This window comes from Struthio camelus, chromosome 1 (genome assembly GCF_040807025.1).
Source record: "Struthio camelus isolate bStrCam1 chromosome 1, bStrCam1.hap1, whole genome shotgun sequence".
In the NCBI taxonomy this organism is placed as follows: Eukaryota; Metazoa; Chordata; class Aves; order Struthioniformes; family Struthionidae; genus Struthio; species Struthio camelus.
The window spans coordinates 156,076,412-156,093,921 of NC_090942.1; the positions used below are offsets into that span (position 1 = coordinate 156,076,412).

Below are 17,510 nucleotides of genomic sequence, written 5' to 3' on the forward strand. Positions count from 1 at the left end.
GGGGGGGGGAGTTGTTTTTTAACTTAGCATGACTTTGCCGTAGAGGGTAGATACTGATTTTGGTGACTGTGTGGTGTAACATAGGAATATTTTTGGTTTCTTTACTCAGCTACGTTTTTAAGTCTACTTTTTTGTTTTTCAGTGACAGAGGTCTTCAGGAAAGCAAAATCCTTGTTCATCTTTCCATTAGCTCCTATAATGAAGAGACTAATCCTTTTGTTAGCTGTTTCTTTAGATCTGACAGCTCTAACGAGATTGAACATCATGTCTGGCCTGCCTGAAGAAATCTTTAGCTATCTAAGTAGCTTCTAGGGCCTTTCTGTCGTTCTGTGGATGAGAGCTGATGTAACCAAGCTTTTTTGTACCTTTTGCTCAGTGAAACTCGTAGTTTGCTATGAGTGCTACCATCCCACTGGTTCTATTTGTTGGTTTAAAATCTCTTTGAAAATAGTACAGTAGCTAATGGTTACGGAAGCTGGTATTTGTCCATTTGTGGATCCCTTTATGTACAATAAAAGAAGTTTGATATTATTTAGAAACTATGGAGTGACGGAGCCCACAATTTGCTAACAAGCAGTATGTTTCCCTCTTTGACCGGATGCAATGGTAGCGTTTCGGAACTCTCTTTTCCATTACCTGTGAGATTCTGTGGCAGTGGATTGCAGAAACCTGTAAAAGAACAAGATACATTAAAATATCTCAGTAGGGGACGAGTTTGCAGGATGGAAGTTTATCACATGCAGAACAAAAAGAATCAGGAGCTTATGCTAACCGTTAACATAAAAGTCTGGGTTGGGTAAGAAAAAAAAGATACACAGGAAGTGTGGGGGTAGGAAGAGAAGAAGATGCTTTTATTGGGGATGGTTAACGGTAAGAGCAGCCATAGTCAAAGGGAGCTGGTCTGAAGCAGAGAGAGGATCTGTGATCTGCACGATCTTGGCCAGGCCCAGGGAATGCTCTATGAAGGTGAGGAAACTAAGGTACAGAAATGCACGTAGAATATGTTAATTATTTTGTTAACATCTATACAGTTCTAACATTGCCAAAGTAAAGAGCAAATTACGTTGCGTTGCTCTGTAACGTCTATGTGTTATATGCTGTTCTCTCACGTTCCCCTGAGGAGTTAGCTTGCCTGAGTGAGTTGCTTCTGGGGTTGGAGCTCTGAGAAATGGTGGCTAAAGCTCAACTGGGAGGCTGTCAGTGCTGCTCCCGAGGGCCCTGCTCAGGTGGGCTGCCAGTCCCATTTCTGCAAAGGGAAGCTGCTCTTCCCTCACTGCTCATCAAGTAGTTTGTCATTCAGAGAGACTGACCTTACAGGCAGACTCCAACGCTTTGCTCCTGCACTGGCAGTGCTGTAAGTGTGTGGGCAAATAGGACTCACACATGTGGCTGTGAACAACAAGATCTTTGTGAACTAGTTGAGCCTTAAAAAATTATTTTAGGTGTAAAGGGAGAAAGCTGAATTTAAGTAGTTTCTAATGATATAGGTTTATCTATCAAATCCAGTAGTAGTAAAGTGCTAAACTGTTTTAATGGTTAAGTGGTGTTGATACACCGTGTTTTGCTAATAGTACTTCCAATAGATGTGAAGACACAGAGTCAGTTAGAACAAACTGCTCTATAAAATATTACACTCTAACATCTTAAATCTTTCAAGGAAGGGTAGAACTTCACAGTCGTATTAAAACTTTCCTACTTTGTGGAATTTTATATTGCATTTTAACTGCATTTAGAACTTTTTTTTTTCTCTTTTGTTCTAAATATATCTCTATGTTCAGTATTCTGGTACTAGCACATAGCTTCCTGTTGCTGTTTTTAGATTTTTGTTTCCAAATCAGTTTGATGTTTGTGCATGCGAACTTTATGCAGTTCAAGTGTATATATTCATTTTTGGTTTGTATGCCAAAAGGTTTTCTTTTTACTTGGAAAGGTTTCCTTGTTTCTGTCTTGAGAAGTATTGTGTTTGGAGCAAGGCGATATGTTAGGCCTTCAGAGTAGGGGAATATGTGGTAGGGGTTGTCTGAAATACTCCCAACTACAGGTGTCATTTTTTCTGGGAAAGGTTTCAGAGACTGCTCCTTGCTCAGTCGTTTTGCCCAGATAAACAGAAAATGAGTGACCTTCTACTGCCCCTGTTCTGAAGCTTTTGCTATTATGATCCCTGCAACTCCAGCACCAGGTGAACTTGTGGTTACAACCCCATGTATTACTACTGCAGGCCTATTAGGGTGCAAGCCTTTGCAGTCCCCACAGACTATCAAAATTGTTCCCATGGTGTGACTCCTCTGCTCTATATAGAACGGCTAAGCTTTGGTGTAGGGAGATGGAAAAAGGAGTTATTTTAGCTTTGAATTGGTAATGCTGTCAAAAAAAGTAAATCCAGAAATTGGATGAACTTTGACACCGTATAATATACGATGGTCTTGATCAGGTTGGGAGCATTCATGGCGTACACCTAGATGGAAAAGGGGATGGGAAGTGTAGCAATTGCCTTTTGTCATGTATCCTAACAGCATTCTTTAATTATCTTACAAAACTCATGGCTTTTCACGTAGAAATGGTATTGGTTGTTTTACTTCTAGGCTGAACGGCAGGATATTACTTTCTATATCTGGATCTTGTAACTATTGTTTGATTGCCCACCATGAACTACATAACCTATCAAGAGAGCAGTCTACAGTTAAACTGAGTGGTTTTTTTTTTTTTCTTCTCTGTTATTTTAGTTTGGTTTACACAACTGCATTGTCTATTAGTCCTGCCTCTTCTTCCACAACATCTTTTGATCCTGTTGGCCATTGTCAAGCAAACTTGACAGGCATCTCCAACTGCAAAATTAGTTCCTACAAGTTTTCTGAAAGTCAGTGGCGTGATTAGAGAGACCTAGATGAATGCATCTTTCCTCCATGGAAGGCTGCAGCCCGAGCTAAATATCTATCTGCTCTCTTTGGCTTGCCAGCAGTCCAGTGAGCATGTGTATGGGTTGGGAACATGATGAGAGGATGTCACAGGGGGACTGAAGGACGTGGGAAGACAGGGACTGAAGGTATTGTGGAGAAAGGGAAGCTGGGACTTGGCAAATGATCCGTGCAGTTACGTGCAGTCGTTAAGAAATCAGGCTTTGCTGGGTCTGCTCCTTGTAGAACACTTTGCTTCCTATTGTTTTCTAGATGATACAAACCTATTGTTCATTTTTTTCTGAATTGAAGAGTCTTGGAATTTATATTTGTTCTCAGAGGCAGGTTTTGATTTTTTACAGTGGTGAGTGCAAAGTGATTCTGGTGAATCCTGTTGATTGCATCAGAATAACCAAAATCAGATTTTGTTTCAGCTTTTCTAAGACTTTAATTTTAGAAGAGGGTCCTCTCTCAAGCTGATTTCTCTCTTTCATGCACGCAGTATTAGTCCAGCATGCTTATCAGAGTGTCAAGAATGAGCTTAAGGATGTTTAATCTTTCCTGCTCAGAAGCCAACTGAAAGGAACCTGTTCTAAGGAAATGAAGAAAATACATTTTATTGTGAGAGGCATGAAGAACTGAAAGAAAATTACAAAGTCTTGAGGGTAATTTTTAACACTGGAAGCTAAATATGTGCACTGCAAAAGGCAACTTGTAATACAAAGCTGCACTACTGCTACAATTAGCCTTCTCTTTTTTTAGGTTTAAAAAGATCGTACAGGTATGTGTGGTAGTAAGACTTAGTTTCTGATTCATTAAGGTTTTATTTTAAATCTTGTATCCCTTAGATTTCTTCTGAGAAGTACCTGAATGGTCTATGCTGGCTAGTATGCAAAGTAACATGGAAGAGGCTACAAGAGAGGAGGTTCAGTCCAGAAGTAGTAAAGGTGATGAGCCAAACTAGATGTACTGGGAAGGCAGATGAGACGGTCTTTGCTATCAGTCTAGGTTTTGCTTTTTTTTTCCCTGGAGGTATTCAGCTGTCAGTGGAGCACTAAAAATAATTCAGTTGACCCAATAAAGGTGTCTACATTCAGGGGAGCAGACTGTCTCCCTGGACTCCATTAGTTGTGTTAATTAGATTTCAGCTGACTAGAATGGAAGTCTAAACATCTGTGTCATAGATACCCAAACACGTATGTCTTAATATCTAGCAGATTCTACCTTGGGGGGCTTGGTTCGGTCCTCTAAATGTAGGAGTCCAGTTGTGTCTGAGTATTATTTCAGTTACTGTAGAATATCTGTGACATCTACTTGGGACTAGCCTGCGGAAGAGTCTTGCCCTTCTGGACTGGGGCCGGATGGCCAGGTGAATTCACACTAATGCCTAAATTGACACTAGATGCTTATGTTTAAGGAGTTGAATCCTGCCCTGTGCGTCTACAAAGCAAGTGTCTATGTGTGGGCTAGATATCTAATTTCCAATTATGGGCTGTGGAGATCTACAGTGGGACTTAGCTGCCTGGCTTTTTTGAAATATATCCTCCCTCTACGTAGCCCTCCGTTATCAAGAATTAAAACTCTACCCCTCCTCTATCAAGAGCTTAAAAATATAGAAAGATAGGTCACATGTGTATGTATTCACGCTCAGGGCTGCAGCAGATCAGTTTTTGGAACAAAAAGTCATTTCCTGTATCATAATGGTAGCTGCTACTATTCCATACAGCGCAGGCAGCGGAATAGAAGACAGTCAGGTTATTGGATGCAGAGAGAATGGAGAAAGCAAACTAGAACATGCCTGTAAACCATATATAGGGTAACATACATGTGCCGTGATATTTTAAGGACTTTGGAGTCTTGGGACATAGTTTTGATTGGAGAGCAAAACTATGATGTGGCTGTTTTCAGTCTAATGTTTCATTTTAAGTCAAAACACTGATGTTTACTTGAAATGTGCATGCTCTATATTACAGCACTGTGTTGGTTTGTCTAATTTAGGAAGTTTACTCCCTAGATTTTAGGACAGTGAAGTAGTGAGTAATCTGGAAACTATATCTCTTGACTTTATTTCATGGCATTTTGTTTTAAGAAATACAGGTTTTGATTATTCTGTTACTGAGATGTAATGTTGAAAACAATTCTATGTGGAAACAACTACTTTTTTTCAGATCACTGTGCCAGATGCAGCCTTCTTACACCACAGTATTATACCTTGGCATTTGTATCCTTTATTTTCATAAAGAAATTGAATCAATGGCTAAGTGAGACTCCATGCATGCAAAAAAAGAAAACATCTAAAACATCTAAAACAATCTATGTATGCTTCAACTTCTGGTTTCCTTTAAAAGTGGTTTTGTAACACCTCTGGAATGAGCTACTTTTTTTTTTTGGCACATGTTTATTGTTGATGCTATCGTTACCCTCTGAAGGTTGTCTTTTAACTAATTTTCTTGCAGTTGCCAAGAAGCTTATAGGTTTTCAAAGACATGATGATAGCAACATATGTAGATTACATTTTCTTGTAAAATTTTTTTTTTTTGCTGAAATGGATGATGATCTCACTTCAGAGGATGAAAACAGTATTTTTAACTAATCATCAGCCCTTTTACTGAAATGATAAACCTCATCCTTTGAATCACTTGCCTGGGCTTGATTTCTCCTCCCTGCCCTACAAAACAAAGAGCTGCTTTAATCACTTTGCTGTCCTTTTACAGAACCTTGCAGCGACCAGCATGTATGTCAGAGAAGCGCTTCAATGCTTTGTGGATTTTTTTTTAGCAAAAAACCCGGTGGGTTCCCACGATAAGTAGACAAAAACTCACATGTTGTCTAAGTATCACGTACATCATGATGGCTGTCCTTGCAGGTGCATTTGGCATTTTGCATAATCACATTTGCATTTTGACATATTTGTGCTTATGGTGTGAATCCCCTCTTCATTTTGCATCCCTAGACACTTGTTTTGTGTGGGAGTGAGAATCGAACGTGCCTTTTCTTGTGACTGACTGTTGACTTTCTGGTTCATTCAGCTGAGGCCCGGTGGGCTCCTCATTCAAGATAGTGCAGACTACTGCAGTAGTTAAACTGAAGCTCCAGACTGTATTTGGTTTCTTTATTGTAGTGCAAACCTGCCGATTTAAAAATGCTGTGATGTGACAAATACTTATGCACATCTCTGCTTCTTATGAATGAATAAATACTACCAGGTTCTGTCAAAGATGCTAATTCTCACTGAGGCTCAGTAAGATCACAGCTTCATTGTACTCCAGTCAGGGAAGCTTTTGACCAATGAGAGGCCATTAGTCCTGACTGTAACAAAGAAATTGATCTTGAGAGCAGAGCCTGATGATCTTCAGCTTATGTATTGAGGAAGCCCAGTGAATCTGAATAACTCTTTACAATTTATTTTGATATTGAACAATACATAAAATTCCTGAGCAGGAGGAGCAGAAGCCTAGCCAAACATCAACTAAATCTCCCAGTCAAGATTACATAGGTTAAATAGGTGGCTTGAGGGGTGGTGGTTTATGGTTCAAAATAAGGAGGTTAGCGAAAGGAGGTTTCGTTGCAAGTTAATATCTTCAGCTTCAGTCTGTGCTGTTTTGTTTGTGCTAGTTCTTGGGAATAAAAATCATGATACTTTTACCAAATGTAAGTAGTCCATAAGAATAGAACAATCTTACCGCTATTTCATTATCTGACCAAAGAGGCGTTCTGTAGAACACCTTTAGTCAGGTGAAGATTAACTGTTGAAATTGCAAAACTTGGATTTAAAAGATGTTCTCCTGCCCTCTAGTGTTAAAGTGCTTTCTGGTTACCGTACAAAGTTTGTGCCTCAGGTCAGCTCATTGATATTTTGCCAGTTTGTGCTGTCTTTTGGAACACTGAAAACCTGCAAATTGATCCTTAGGGTAATTGGAAAATGACTCTGGAAGGTTAGTAGGTGATCTGAGCTTTCAACAGTGACCTGCAGAGTTAGAATGCTTTTTTTTTTTTTTATTTCACAGCCGTTATGGCATACTATTTTTAGTGTGTAGGTTTTTTGGTTTTGTTTTCCCTTAAGTAGGATGACATCTGGAGTATATTTTCCACTGTCTAATACCTATATTATTAAAGGATATGTGTTGGGTAGTGATTTTTTTCATATGCTTCATATCATTGACATTTCTGTTGATACAAATTGATACATAAGTGCATAAGTAAAATACACAGTAAAATTGATCTGTTTTTAACACTTCTATATAGAAATAAAAGAATGGATTTTGGTATTCTGTTGCAAAAAAGTGAATGTGTTATTTATCCAGACTGACTAAATCTGTCGTTATAGCACAGAGAGAAACTTGGGAACTTGAATGATGGCAGCATCAGTAATAAGACCATTTGTAGAGCATTTCTCAGCAAAGACCACTAACTGGAAGAAGCCTTCTATTATAGCTACTTGCACAGAATATCTTCTGAAAAAGCAGGAACCAATAATGAAATCTGAGCCCTATTGAAGTTAATGGGCCGAGATTTCACATCAGTGCTCTAATGATGAAATTGCTTTTCTTTCCCCTGGCAAATCAGGTTCAGCTTGGTCGTTTGGTTTGTCCATTTTCTTGCAGTTCTTTTAATACTACTTTTAGAAGTTTTACCTTCTGTTTTTAGGAAGTGACTTAACGTTTAAAATATTCATGGTCTTGCATCCTTTTCTTCAAATGAAGAATCCGTAAAAATGAGAGCTACTTATTTATAATGCACTAAATATTAAAATGTCTGCTCAGTTTTTGGAGTTCAGCTCAAGTGCACTCAAGCTGGGCTGACAAAGACGACGCAAATATAGCTGTTGGTGTCTGTAAAATATGGCCTTATCTACTTGCCCTGGAGTCGTTAGTCACTGCAGTGCTCCACCCTTTACAGGTTCAGACTCTTATTTAACCACTTGTTTCACTTGTTTTGCTGTATTTTCATTCTTTTGTGTGTGTATTGGGGCGGGGGGATAGGCGCAGATGGAAGTACCTGGTTACGTATAAGTCAAACTAGTCACTGTATATCAGGTCATGGCTACATCTGGTTTAATCTGGCTTTACAAGGTTATTGTAGTGATTGGAGAGCTGTACCCATTCACTCATTAATGTTTCTACCCTAAAATAAAAATACTGTAAAGTTCATGGTCTTTTCTAACTTCATTTTTCTCTCTAAGTACATTTGCTTACACAGCCACTTTATACTTTCTGAAACGACTGTGTCACGTTGAGGATCGTGAGATACCATGTTGACTCAATACCTTTAAAGTAACTGTTGAAAGAGGCAAAAGTGAAAGAGGAGGGGAAGCAAGGGGGAAGTACTTCATATTTCCTACAGTAACCTATTGGGTACATCTGCTATGTTTTGATACATCCAGTGCATTTCCCCAAATGAGGATTGAATGGCAGAAGACAGAAATGAGAGTTCTTAGAAGTGCTAAGTAACTATTGTCTACAAATGCTGATTGAAATTACTACACACATGAAATCTAGTAAGATTTTGTTGCAATAAAGGCTAGGTTAGAATTTCAGAACTGGGACACAATTTACTATATTAAAAGCATGTTTTTTAAAAGCAGTGAGCCTGCCTAGGATCCAGAAGTTTGTCTTTTACTCTGTACTTGATTCCCACATTTTCCTCCCCTTGCCTGCTCCCTGAGATATGGCTCAGTCTCTCCCTTTTTGGTATCCCTTAATAGTTCTCATCAGATGGCTAGCCAGCACTTAATATTCTCTGAATTTCCCAAATGTAGACTCAGACTATTCCCCAAATCGGTATTATGCCATGACATTTTGTATGTAAACACATGAATAATAAGAGCAAATGTTAATCACATATGTGACAGTAGGCCTAAGCGCAAAAAGAGATTCTATACTGAGAGGTTGCTAAAATGAAATGCCATCAACAAATTTGGCATCTAGATTTCCATAATATATGCCAATGGAAGTTGTTGTAGATGGGATTTTGGGGGGGGGGGGGTTGATAAGCTGTAAGATAGTGATAGCTGTGGACCCCAGTCCTCAGGCGGACAATGGAAATTGGACCTTTACCAAAGACTAAAGAGGCTAATTGAGGTGGACTAGAACAGCGAGGTGCTCTCAGCTGGACTTTTGTGGCCTTCCTCTGGATCCCTGCAGCTGCTTTTCAGTAGAGAAGAAGATTCGTTTCAGTCTGGCTTAGTTGCTATTCTCACTTAACTCCCCCCTAATAGAGAGCAAAGAAGCTGCTAAACAACACTAGGGGTCACTGTTAAGCATGATTTAAATGAATCTTGGGACAGTGTATTTGTACACTAAACCTACATTCCTTGCGTTGATATATTGACTGTTCTGAGACCTGGATGTATTTTATTTCTCTGACCATTTTATTTAATCTGGAAAGAAGATTTAAAAAACAGATACAAAAATTTAACAAGGAAAAAATATATCTTCTGATTAGTGAGCCATCTTTACAGAGGCCTAACTTCCATTTGCAGTCTTTTGTGCTCATGTGTCACAACGTTCAATGATCTTACACATGGTTTTAGTCTTTTTATTACGAACAAACTGAGATAAATACCCTGTCTCGGCCTAGGTTCACGGAACCAAACAGGACCCATCCCACAGTATGTGCAGTGTCACAAAATCACATTAGTAAGCAGGGTCTGAGGAGGTTCAGCCTCTCACAAAACTGGTATCCTTAGCTCCCCTTCAGCATGGCCATGTAGACAGAGCCCCGTTCCTTGAGTATTTTTCTTTTTACCAGAGATTATTTGGAAACTGAAAATATCTGTGAAGAATTCATTAATCTCTGCTAGTTTTTACATAAAAGATAAATGAGAGTTGCATCAGCCTCAAGTCTTTCTCCTGAGCTGCATGGGAAATAAAAGCTTTCTACGGCCTTTAACATTTTCATCTCGTTCAGCGTGTGAAGCTGCAGGCGCTGACTTGTACTATGAGGGCGCACCTCTTTGGTCATATGTCTTTCTTCAGCAATATCAAATTATGTGATCAAGATGTACTGCAGGGGAAAGCTGCAACCCTAGAAAACGTCTGTTCCAGCATGGGTCCTTTTTGTTTGTGTGTCGGAGGGATGGGAGGGAAGAGAGCTCTTGAGAGGCACAGCCTCTGCCGCTTTGCTGTATGAGCACTTCTCCTCTGAGCCAGGACCACTGGTCTGGAGTAGGTGAGTTGCTGGTACTGCTGTGAGAGATTGAGACAGAGGTCAGATGACTGATTTTCATGCATGAAGCATGAGGTCTGCTTACAAAGTACAAGAATATGTGCTTGCTGCACAGGTCAGCCGAGTGGCTCCTAAGTGATATTTTTCCTCCTTTCTGCTCTGCTGCTGTTCAGCACTGGGGAGGACGAAAGAACAGCACTGTGTTCTTGCTGGTATGGGAAGCTTCAAGTAATCCTGGTGTTTTGCAACCCCGAGTACTGAAGAACTGACTTTTTTTTTCTATTTTTAGAGGTTTTAAAACTGATACTGAAATGGAAATAAACAGAAAAAAATGGACCCCTGTCCCAAAGTGTTTGTGGTCTACGAGCGTTGTTGTGAGGAAAGCTGGAACTGTGGCAAAATGTTTTTAGCAAGACTTTGCTGTGATGCCTCTATTTTGTTTGCTGGTCAAGGTTGTGAGGCCGCACAGTTTATAGTATTTGTCTGGTAGCTTGGATATGTTATTTCTTTATAGGCTGTGTCCAATCAATGCAAATATTTTAGGGAATATTTTTGGCCTCAGTAGGCAGAACTGTAATCATTGGGCATTGGAGACCAGAAATGAGAGACAGTCACATCATCAAGCACATTCACAAACGTCTGTAGAGGAAAAATCTGGTTGATGAGCAGTTTATAGGACCCTAACTCATCTGTACTCAAAATTTTACATTGTAACATCATGAGCAATTTATCTTCAGACAGGAAAGAAAGAGTATTGGTGAGAGAAATAAATATGAGAAGCAGGAAGGAGAAATCCACTCAGCTTTCTACATAGATAGGGAGGAGGTGGAAGAGCGTTTCTCAGCGCCCATGTAAAGTGAATGAAGGTATGTGTAATGAGTTTGGCCCTAGAAATGCTACTAGTGTGTAATCCCTTAGCAATTTAATTCACTGCATTCAGAGAGGCTGAGGATACTTTTTCACTGCTTTTTAGAAAACAGAGAAGTGATGTTATTGTAGCTGTGATGGCTGCCTTTACTGTAGGAATGATTTAGGTTGTTTTATTCAGATCTAGCCGTGAGCTGGTGAAGAAAATACAAGCACGCTTCACTGTTCATATGGATAACAAAACAACTTGTACTACAGATGAAATTTTACCGGGGCTGAGACTAAGTACCATGTACTTACACAACTTTTTCTCTCAAAGTAAGTCTCACGAGCCTTATACTAGCACACTTTCAATAATGTTTCTTTCACTCCTACCTGTGGTATTTCTCAACTTAGTCTTCCTCCCAGTACTTGCAAGGAGATTTGTTTATGAGTATACATACCTGCTCATCCCTTTCTCCCCAAATAAATAAATACAAGTCAGAGAGACTCTTGAGATGTGTTCACCAGTAGATTAACTTGGACCACTTCACCCGTTCTTCAAAGGCCAGAGATATAAATCCTCTTTCTAGTCTTGTGAACCTCTTCTGTCACTGGGAGACCAGCTTCCAAAAGGAAGGGCCAAGGTTTACACATTGTGTGACTCAATGGAAATAGTCAGTAAGGCTCCCATCCTGATTTACTTGTGATATATTATTGGTTTGCACTGTGCTACAGTACAATGCACAGGAAAACCAACTGCACAGAATAATCCACCTTCCTAATACACGCCTTACTAAAAAATATGGCAGGAACTGGAATGTTGTTCATCAAGTTCAGATTTAATATGTCATTTGTTCCTATTTGGTTCTTTAGTAGAGTCTGTCTGCCTCAGGCTATAGCAACATGTTTCTTCGTGATGAAATGTGATCAGTTATCTAGGTGCTAGTGGTAGGAATATAGGTGGCATTTCCATTCGCTCGGCATGGGTCTTAGGAGGTCTATTTTTTATAATTGCTGAATTGATTGTTCTATCCTGTAGATTAAAGCATTCTTTTGGTAGCACAGCAAGCCAGCCTTATCGTGTGTTACTGTTATACACTTTGTGATCTTTGTTAGCTGATCCACTTTTAGCATGCCTTCTACCTCCTGCTGGTTCTGACAAAGCCAGCACCTGTTAACTTCTTGACTGGACTTCATTCAACAGATCTCATGGCATGTACAAATGTTCATTTCTCTCTGGACCTTGATCAAAACCTGCTTGGAGATCTTAGCCAGGAGGCTACAGCTGGAGAGAAGGGCCTGTGTGGTTCAGGAGAGACTTGCAGAGAGGTCCCAGGTGAAGCATCTGTGTTCTGTCTCTCATCACCAACTTTCTCTAGTTTACCAGATTTCATTATTTCGTTGATGCTGGGGATTGAACTGTGCCTGTAAATGGCCAGTAAGGAATTCCCCTGCAGGAGGAAAACTCCCTGCTGCCATTGAGCCAGTTTCTGCAGGCTGTTCTTGCCTTTTCATTCCTCCTGCCTGTCAGCAGGTAATAGGATAGGACTGGGGCTGGGAGAAGGGGATCTCGATGAGCTTTGTTAAGTGGCTCGTAGAACCAAACTGTAAGTTACTTTCCTACATTGGGATCATCACAACCTGCCCCAAAGATCTGGGAAGCAGGACCTGATCAGAGATGCCTGATTTTCTTGCATTCATTGCCATGAGGGAGAACTTGGCCTTCAGCACCCCTGGCTGCATTTTCTTTGGGCAGCTTCAGTTACTCACCCAGGACACAGACAGACCAGCTAACATACCTGCTTAAGTTCTGTTCAACAGTCTTGGTAGGAGTCCTGCAGGGAGACTTACTGCACTTGTGATGTTGATTGTAGATGGGCATTAGGTCTGATGTGTTTGGGCTACTCCAGGCTTACTGCTCAAGGACATACATTTGTTCTGAGTAAACGCAGTAACTCCGAGTGTCCAAAATGTGTCAGACCTACCATATGTGAGGACAGTCTGATGTGCCTAGGATTATGGTTTCATTGTGCGCGTGGAGTGAGGTTGCTCTGCACATGCAGTGACCATTATCTCATTGTGTCTGTGCTGTTGTGGTAGCCAAACCCTAAAAGCAGTAGGGTGATAGATTACAACTAAAAATGGTGCTCTTCAGTCCAAACGGATAGAGTTGGTAGGCTTATTTAAACACAAAGCCATGAACGTAGAGCAGGTTTTTTTTATCTTCTTATCCTGATCTTTAGAATCTAAACAGACCTGTACTCTCTTCTGAATGAACTCACTCTGGTTTCTGGGCTCTCCGTCTTTACAGACTCCACTAAGGGCAATTGTTTAGCTTTACAGGAGCAGATGATTTGAAAACCAGTTCCTAGAACTTCACACATTTTCCCACAGTCAAATTAACAGGGTCATACTGTGTAAGTGAGTCACAGTAGCAAGGGTTTAAAAGACTTGCATTTCACTTCTGTGGGATAGAAATTCCTCATCTGGAAACTTGAAAGAGCATATTTCTGTGGTATAAACAGAAAAAAGTACATTTTCCTTTACTATTCATGAGACTTGTTCCATGCCTATTCTGAGACACACGGGGTTCTGCGAAGATCCCAGTCACTTTTGTGGACAATATGACTGTACTTGGTGATTTCCCAGTCTTTCTAAGGCCATTGAAATACTTGTTTCAATTTGTGAACTGCTTATTGTTTTCCTCTGTGCAAATAAGTTTAGTTTTTCAGTTTCATGATTGAGCCAAATTGTATTTCCAGTCAAACAAAGTGCTTATTTGTGTGTGTAGTTGGGAGGTGAGGAGTGGGAATGACATTTAAAGTACTGATAAGTTGAAGTAAGTTGGAAAAATCCAAAACACCTCACTGAAGTTATCAAAAGAGTTTTTTTTAGTTTTTTTTTAATATATAAGTGTGTGTATGTATGTATATTTTTTCTTCTGCTGACCAGAATACTCTTACTTTAAGGGAAATAGTTTCATTTCAGTTTTAAAGTTTAATCCAAAATGTGCTTGGAAGCAGTGATTTGGATGAAGCTTTCTGCAGACCACTAAGGTTGAAGAGTAAATTCTCGGGCTGAGAAGGTGGGATATGACATGTGCTCTGAGGTGCACAGTCCCCTTGAGCTTTTGTTAGATAAATTAAAATGTAGTCCTTCCCCCCCCACTCCCCATCTAACTGTTAATCACACCTGTCCCCATATGTTTGCTGGAGTTTATTTTGCGCAGCTGCTGCAAGCGAGCTCGTGCCAGATGGCAACCTCGCTCTTCAAGCATGAAGAAAAGAACTGAAAGAACCACGAGGGTCTTGAATGTCCGTGTGACTGCCTCTTCCGGCCCGGCCCGTAAGGCCCTGATGCTGCAGTCAATGGGAGTTTTCTGTGCGAAGGGCTTGTCAAGTCAAGCCTTTTGTATGCTTTAACCTAATGCAATTAGCCTACCCTTTGATTGCAGTGGCTTGAACTTCTTGCCATCACGGTGTGGTCAGGTGAACAATGGAAAAGAATGTTATTAAAATGGAGGCAAACGTCTTAATTCAAATTTGATTATCTAATTAACATACAAAGCCATATATTTAGACAGCTAGGAAAAGAAGGCTTGATTTTGTTTGTTTGTTTGTTTGTTTTGCTTTCCCTCTGAAAATGCTGGGTGCTTTGAAAACAGGATATTTTACTGGGCCACCTAGTTTCAATCTCCCAAATTTGAGATTGGAGGTAACATGGGATGCAAAGTAAAATTCTTATAAAAAGACCTGATTATGAGCAAGATTTTAAAAAAGTGTATATGTTTACGAAATCAGGAGCAGAAAGTGTTTATCAGTCTGAGAAATGAGGGTCATCAAAGTAAGACTGTGTTTACGGTGTAATAATTAGTTGCATCAGGATTAATATCTTCTACTATGGAAAAAATTTGCAAGTGTGCATCTATGCCAACCTTGCTCCTTTTCTCAGAAAGGTCAGAGGATAAAAGTGTTATGTGCTGTCAGGCAGCCAGCGCCATTTTACAGTTGTTATTAGTTGTACTCAGCATAAGAGAAATAGGCTCCTGCCTTCAGCTCACAAAATCCAAGCCTGGAACGAGTTGTGCAAAATATTCACTTAAGATCTCTAACGTACTTGAAATCAGTCTTGGTTCAAGTCCAGACTGGCTCTGCGCACTTGCACTCGTTTGCTGGAATTTTGTTTGTCTGATGTTTTCCAGCAGAGAGAGATATGAGGGTTTTCTTAGCCATATCTGAGGATGTGCAGACTTTCACAGGTTTTCATTACTGGCATTATTAATTTATTTGGTCTGTGTTTTATTCTATTTTACCTGATGCCTTCAAGGGTTTGCAAAAATCACTTGGATTTTTCACAGCTCACTTCAGTGGATGTTTTCTGACTAACATAAACAGTTAGATGGACAGACAGCTGACTCCATGTATACCTGCTCTGACAAGGAAGTGGAACCAGTTAAGAGGTCTGCCAACGTGTGTATTTTTAAGGAGGCTGAGCTTTGACTCAAATCAGTTAACCAAAACTAACTAACTCAAAGTAACAGCGAAGATGAAGTAATTTGAACTTTAACTTGACGTGGAAGCTTGCTTCCTGTAAGAATAAGCTTGGCACAAACGAGGTGGAACAGTTGCAAAAGACGTAAATTAGCAAAGCTGCAGGGACTCTGACTAGTGGGTAACCAGCATTTCCTGAGGACTTATACCCTGTTTGCTTGTCTTTCCTAAGTGGGTTTTCGCAGGTGTTTATGTAAATGTGTCCAAGCTACAGCTGCACCCAGTTTGCTATGTAGATATCGCTACCCGTTGGCCCAAAATCCACACTCCTCCAGTGTCCTCAGAGACATCTGACCTATGCTGATTTAAGAGCATGCTCTTTTGCACTGCAGCCTGTTAGTATATATTCTAACTTGCGCTAAGCTTCAGATTAAAACCTAAGAAGGAGTCTAGATGTGAGAGGAAGCTTGTGTTACGTGGACCATTAGAGGAGCGCAGCCAAGTTTGCTGCGCACGCTTCTATTGCACGGAGGCCCAGCAGAGATGGGGAAACCAAATTAAACTAATTGTCAATAGCGTCAATAGACTAATAGCGTAATAGTGTATTAGTCAATAGACTAATAGTCAAATTGTTTAATTTGACAATTAGTCAAATTAGTCAAATTAAACAATTGTCAATTGTCAATATTGACTTTATTGTCAATAGCTCAGTAAATCCCAACTTCTGTTTCTGACAGTGTTAGCAAATTGGCAGGATGGATTCGAAGGCCACGCTCCCTGCAACAAAGCACTGGCAGTCCACAAAAGGTGTAGCAAGCAGGCCCAAAAAGGACAACTGTAGGGGGAGGGAAAGGCAGTGGGAAGACGTGATTGTCTAGCTCCTGACAATGGGACCAATTTTCAGCGCAGCGATGCCAGCTGAGCTCCAGAAAGGCACCAGGGAATTGAGCTCAATGGGCTTTAATTTGTGCATCTGTGTATAGATTTTATATGACAGGCACAATTCCAAATACCTTCCAAATCTTGCCATTGTACTTAAACCCTAATACATAGATAATGCAGTCGTGCAATAATCAAAGCAATCTTTGTCATATTGAAAACTGAAACTCTTGAGGGCAGAGTTTAATCAATGTGTTATTGAAAGTAAAATCCAGCCTTACCATAGTGATGGTATTACTAGGTGGTATATTTAATTCATGAAGAAAAGTATGAGTTTTAAAATTGAAATGAGGCTCTCAAAATTTGCTGGTTGATGGAGAATGTAATATTAATTTTGTGTTGGTTGTAGGCATCAAAGAAATGATAAGAAAGAACAAAAATCCTTCTTGCCGTTTTTTGGGATACCTTTCAACAGATTCTTAAAGGGCTCATCAAAAAATGTTACAGCAAAACACTGCAGAAATGTGGCTGTAATTCACAAGTTGCGTCTCTGTTTTTACTGAAGAGTATTGTTGTTCTATTCCTTTAACAATTTATGCATATGTCAAATGTCTAACTAGAGGAAAGATTTCAGCATTTTTAAAATTCAGATACTTCCCTACAGTTTCTGTAGTATTCCTCCTTTTTTCAGACAGGTAAACTGCTTGTAGGTGGGAATGTGTGTGTATATGTATACATATATATGTATATATAATGTGATATCCTATAATGGCAGTAATCATATGCAGGGGGGTGGGAGGATAACCCTTGCTTTTCAGCTTGTACGTTTTCCTACGAATTTGGCAAGATTTGCTTTAATTAAAAAAAGAAAAAGCTGCTGATTCAAAAGAAAGTACCGCAGAGAAACAAATCTGGGTTGTATTCGGCTAGTAAGGAAACAAAGGATGGTGCAGGATGTAGCGGTGACTAGGACTTTCCATTCCAGCTTTCCTTCCTCATTTAACTTTTCTTTGGCTTCTTTAGCTAGATATGATGCATGTGGGCTGGAACAACAGCAAGCATGGAGTTTTCTCATTACCTGCTCCTCTAACATGGAAGCACAGCAGTCGAATACCTTCTCTTCCCTCCTATCAGGTCCTTCTTCCCCATTCCAGGGGTATTTTTTCTCCTGAGGTCTGGTACCTTCCCCCACCTATCCAATCTTCTAGTCCTGCCTGTCCTTGGGGACTAA

The 17,510-nt window shown here is 40.0% G+C and overlaps 1 protein-coding gene across 2 annotated transcripts in view; it reads left to right on the top strand.

The window, feature by feature from the left end:
• Positions 1-878: 878 nt before the first annotated feature.
• The window catches only part of RASA3 (RAS p21 protein activator 3), a 187,326-nt gene continuing 170,694 nt past the window's right edge, over positions 879-17,510 (top strand). Inside the window, exon 1 of one of the 2 annotated variants that reach the window (XM_068926036.1) lies at positions 879-966. In XM_068926036.1, the coding sequence (XP_068782137.1) occupies positions 954-966 (13 nt within the window). In that variant the 5' untranslated portion in view covers positions 879-953. The remainder of the gene's footprint in view (positions 967-17,510) is intronic. The other variant, XM_068926047.1, reaches the window with a different exon arrangement.